Source organism: Mus caroli, unplaced genomic scaffold (genome assembly GCF_978045245.1).
Source record: "Mus caroli unplaced genomic scaffold, Mus_caroli_1 scaffold_5, whole genome shotgun sequence".
NCBI classification, from domain to species: domain Eukaryota; kingdom Metazoa; phylum Chordata; class Mammalia; order Rodentia; family Muridae; genus Mus; species Mus caroli.
The window spans coordinates 127,807,756-127,812,755 of NW_028227260.1; the positions used below are offsets into that span (position 1 = coordinate 127,807,756).

Below are 5,000 nucleotides of genomic sequence, written 5' to 3' on the forward strand. Positions count from 1 at the left end.
GAAGATCAAGTTCCACAAAATAAACTCTGCCCCTCCCTTTTGACCACGCTCTATCCATGCTCACCAGCACGGACATACACACTTAAGTACAAGGAAGCATTTTCCAGGCTTGCTTTTCCCCACTTAATATAGAAGATAAAACCAGGAAGTCTCACATGCTAGGCAGGTATTCTATCACTGAGCTGTATTACACACACACACACACACACACACACACACACACGCATACACTCAAGTGCACACATACACACCTTTTTTTTTTTTTAACCATTTTGACACTGATCTGAACATATGATCTGAAGGTCATATTCTTTTGAGGAGAGATGCAGAGGCTAATCTATGCATTGCTGGGGTTTAGTGCCAACAACCTCATGTTAATCCTATTCTGCTAGTCTCTGTCCTGGATGCTTTGATGAGGCCAAAATTCTGTAACAGCAAGCTCCTGTCTTCAGGGGTAGGTGACACAGAAAGGAAAAAGGAATAAAGTAAAGCTAGTAAGGCAAAGTTGTGGGGTTTTTTTGTTGTTGTTGTTTTTGGGTTTTTGAGACAGGGTTTCTCTGTATAGCCCTGGCTGTCCTGGAACTCACTCTGTAGACCAGGCTGGCCTCGAACTCAGAAATTCGCCTGCCTCTGCCTCCCAAGTGCTGGGATTAAAGGTGTGCACCATCATACCTGGCAGTTGTGGGTTTTTTAATGCCCAAATAAACTGTTATTTGTTTGTCTGTTTGTTTGTTTGAGTTCTTTTTTTGTCATTTGTTTGTTCTGAGGTAGAAAAGACAATCCAGATCAGAAGTCGGGATGGTGAGGAAAAAAGCAATGGAGGCATGGTGGAGAGAGACTCTCTCTGCAAAGCAACTTCTCCAATGTCAGGACTTAGCCTTTAGTGTTGAGGTCTTAGGTCCAGCAAAAGCAGAAGTAAACTGTCTATGCAGCCACAGGGGGACTGTAGAGTGTGACTCATGGGTTTCCAAACAACTTTGATACAAAGGACCCTTGGCCAGTCACCCTGCCTATCTTCAATCAGTGCTTTCCACTTCAGGACTGTTGCCAACATTTGAGGTCAAGTCCCCAAAAGGATGAGAGCAAAGACAGTAGTTTCTTGATAAGGAGATAAGGAAGGAACTGAGGGTACAAGCATGTGAGGTCATTGTTACCACCAAGGCCAAGTCAAGGTCCCAGGGGATGGAAGTGGAAGGCTTAAGTACTAAGCAGAGACATCCCAGGACAGAGTTCAGAAGGTGAAGGCAGGATGCCTGGGTTGTTGGATTGCTTTTGAAACCTAGGTCTCACTGAGGTTTACTGTTGTAGCAATAACTGCCATTTCAGCAATGTTGGTGCCAGGGACAGAAAGGACAAAGTGTAGTTGAGACTTGCTTTGCTGCTGGTCAAGCATGTCTATGAACAAGCACAAAGCCTTTGGGCTTTGCTCTGTCAGGCAGCTGCTTTATAAGGACGGATTACCCCACAGATGGGCTCGGCTCCTCGTCGAACCAGACTGTCATGTTTCAGTAACAGCATGGTATAGGTAAAGAAACTGAGGGCTCAGAGAGGTGAAGTCAACGCCCGAGGCCACACAGATGACAGTAGACAGTAACTGTCCCCGAAGGCTATCTCTGCATGAGCCCGTGCTTGTCCTATGAGGTATCTGCTCCAGCCTAAACCGGAGGTGAGTGCCTTTGAGTGGCCATTTCCTCTAGCCTCGGGTTTCTGGGAATTCGTCACCAGTCGTGGAAAGGGTGGGAAAGAGGGGACAGATTGGAGGGGAAGACAAGAGCTTTGGCAGTCATGGAATGACACAGAGTTTTCTCCCAGTTCTTGGCCCTGAGGCGGGGGACTTCTGCCCTTTGCTTTCCCCTGAAGACAGAGGTCAAGGAGTATCCTCACTTAGCTTGACTCTGCCTTGTCAGGGGGTCCCAGAAAGACCCCCCTTCCCTCCACAGAAATCTCTACCTCGTCGTTCTTTTCTGTTGTTTGACAATTTCATACACACATATAATGTGTTTTGATCAAAGCACCCCTATTCTTTCCACTCCAACTCCTCTACTATCCCACGTACCTCTTTCCCCTCCCACCTTACTGCACCTTTTTTTTTTTAATACTCTGAGTCCAGTTAGTGGGTGTGGGAATACCCACTGGAACACAGAAAGCCTCTTAGGAGCACATATCTGAAAACAGATTCTCCCTCTCTTAAAGGCAATCAGTTACCTCAGAGAAGGGTGGGACTTCACGCTCCCCCCTCCCCAATCTATGGTAGGAATGAATGCTTCATCATTCTTAAATGGATTGTTGAAAGCCACCAACAATTTATTATGGTTACATTAGAAATAAAGTCAAAGCTAGACATGATGGTCAATGCCTGTAACCCTAGTAGCCAGGAGGCTGAGGCAGGAGGATTATAAAATCAAGACTAGACTGGGCTGGTTTTTTTGTTGTTTTTTGTTTTTGTCTTTTTGTTTTTGGTTTTGTTTTTTTGGTGTTTTGTTTTGTTTTGTTTTGTTTTGTTTGAGACAGGGTTTCTCTTTGTAGTCCTGGCTATCCTGGAACTCACTTTGTAGACCAGGCTGACCTGGAACTCAGAAATCCGCCTGCCTCTGACTCCCAAATGCTGGGATTAAAGGTGTGTGCCACCACCACGCGGCTGGGCTGATCTTTTGCTACAAAACCCCATATTGAAATGAATCATTGTTACTTGGAAGAATTTCTTTCTGGGCTCATAGGACCCCAGAGGTGCTAGAGAGCCTTTCCTTGGAGCTGTCTTAGAATCAGTGTGGCGTGACACTCCCTGATGGGACAGAGTACAGGGAGTGAGTGCATGTGCCTGCCAGCACACACACACACACATGATTTCTGCTTTTCAGCTTTCTGCTTCCCTCCCAGTGAGTTCTGTTGTTTAGGAATAAGCCACACTACTCTGTACGGGAAGCTATGTCAAGAGTATTTCCAGTTTGCTGTCTTCTCAGAACCCTCAGACTCCTCCTTTGGGGTATTCTAACTTCAGCAGCATCCCCTGGTCCCTGCAGATCTTTGGGCCTTCAAAGGCATTCCAGATATCAAGGTCCCTAAGCAGCTTAGGCTTTACAAAGCCCAGAACACGCAGCTGAACGGCACTGGGGGATCCCCAGGGAAGGTTTGCTGGTATATTTTAGGATGGACTAGTAGGGAAAGTCATGCCACCAATTGTAACTCAGTTACCAGTTGTAAGACAGTAACCCCTCCCCCAGTTGTAATCAACATTCCTGATCTGGGTGTGGGAGTGGCTTTTTTTTTTTTTTTTTTGACACAGGAGGGCTTAGAGGAGGAATAGAAGTAGGAGCAAATATCTATCCCAAAGCAAAAGCAGGGCTGCACCAGTGCCTGATGTGAGTTAATAGGAAACAGCTTGCTGGAGGGTGGGGAACAGAATTCAGGAACTACTGGGGTAGAGCTGCTGAAGAGGGGGGCTGGGAGAGGCTGGGTGATTGAGACCAGCTGTTGCTCGGCCATCTCAGAGATCTTTGGACTCTGCCCGGGGGCAAGCTCACACCCTACCTACTCTAAGCCACAAGAAACCAGCACAGGTTTCTTGGGCAGCCCGAGGCACACTCCTTCCACTGTGGATTCCCAAACTTCCTGAAACAAAAGATTACAGAAGGATCCTCATCTAACATCGAGACACAGCCATCATCCTTGTTTGCTTCTGCCCAGGAAAGGCCTGGAAGAAGAGGCCACCAAACAACCCAACCCTCTCTCCAGTCCCTTGATCTACTCGTCGCCAGCATCTGGAGACCCAATGGCCCAAGCCTACTGGCAGTGCTACCTCTGGCTTGTTCTCCTCTGTGGTATGTGCACCCCAGCCACTCCCAGCAGGCAGCTCTGATCTCTTTCTCCAGGCTCAGAAAAGTTTGGAGTAAGGGCTAGGACCCAGGTTATCTTTTTTTCTCTTTGTCACTTTATCTTGCAGAAAAGGCCCCTAGTGGGGCCTTCATGACTTGGATCAAATCTAGTTTGGACCCTTTCCATCCCCAGACAAAGTGATTGCGTCACATGTGAGGTTGATGGAATTTTAAAAATGACTGCACGAAAGGCCTTGCAGAAGGGAGCCAGGTGGAACACACACACAACACAGTCTGTTAGGGATGTAGAACCAGTGAGTACTGGAGGGCTTGCTGCCAGAAAGTTACTAAGAGGAATCTTTGAGGTTCAAGGATGGAGTATTCTTGCTAAACTGACTTAACAGGATTCTTACTGAAGGCTGGCCAGGGTGATAAGGTACTAAGGGGTGGGGAATAAAGACTCTGATCTGATCTTGAAGGTGATCAGATATTGAAGGGTGGAAGTTTTCTCTATAAACTGACTTAGCAGAATTCTTGCTAGGACAATAAAGACCTGGCAGGACAGGGCAGGTACAAAAGGTCAATGTTGAGGTTTTGTCAAGAAAAGAGATCAAGGGGAGATGTGACATCACCTGTGGCCTGTTTGTTTCCAACTAAGTACCCAGTTCAGCTTCCCATCACTATCCCTGGTCCTAGGAAAAGATCTCTCTTTGTCCTCTGACAGCAGGACCTGCTGATTAAATCAGCATTCGGTTATCTCGTTGTGCCAAAGAAAACAGAGAGAATGATAGACCCTGGTATTCAGATGAACGTGGATTGGCTAGGTCTCACTTCCTATGTTGGCATGTTAGCACTGCTATTTTGCTGGAGAGCTGCTCCTCCAGAACTGGGAGTGCATTTTCTTAGATGAACAGTATGGGTATCATCGCTTCTTTGAATTTATGAGACTAAGTCATTCAAGCAGAGCTTTCATGATGTTCCAACCCAGCTCCTTTCCTTCTATCTGCTTCTCAAGCCACTTATAAGGTAGAAGTATGGCAACTCCATCCTTCCATGGCCCCAGGGAAGTATGTCCCTTTATAAGTGTCAAGAGGTAGAAAGAAGGGCTGTAAGAGATCACTGGACTTTCAGTTCTGGTGCCTGGCACACAGTAGGCACTTAAAATAACATTTTTTCAGTGAACATAGG

At 46.6% G+C, this 5,000-nt stretch overlaps 1 protein-coding gene across 2 annotated transcripts in view; it reads left to right on the top strand.

Annotated features, from left to right (window-relative positions):
• The first annotated feature begins 1,426 nt into the window (after positions 1 to 1,426).
• The window catches only part of Xpnpep2 (X-prolyl aminopeptidase 2), a 30,799-nt gene continuing 27,225 nt past the window's right edge, over positions 1,427 to 5,000 (top strand). Inside the window, exons 1-2 of one of the 2 annotated variants that reach the window (XM_029472944.2) lie at positions 1,427 to 1,666; positions 3,690 to 3,818. In XM_029472944.2, coding sequence (XP_029328804.1) covers positions 3,770 to 3,818 — 49 coding nt within the window. In that variant the 5' untranslated portion in view covers positions 1,427 to 1,666; positions 3,690 to 3,769. Of the gene's footprint in view, positions 1,667 to 3,684; positions 3,819 to 5,000 lie in introns of both variants that reach the window. The other variant, XM_021153652.3, reaches the window with a different exon arrangement.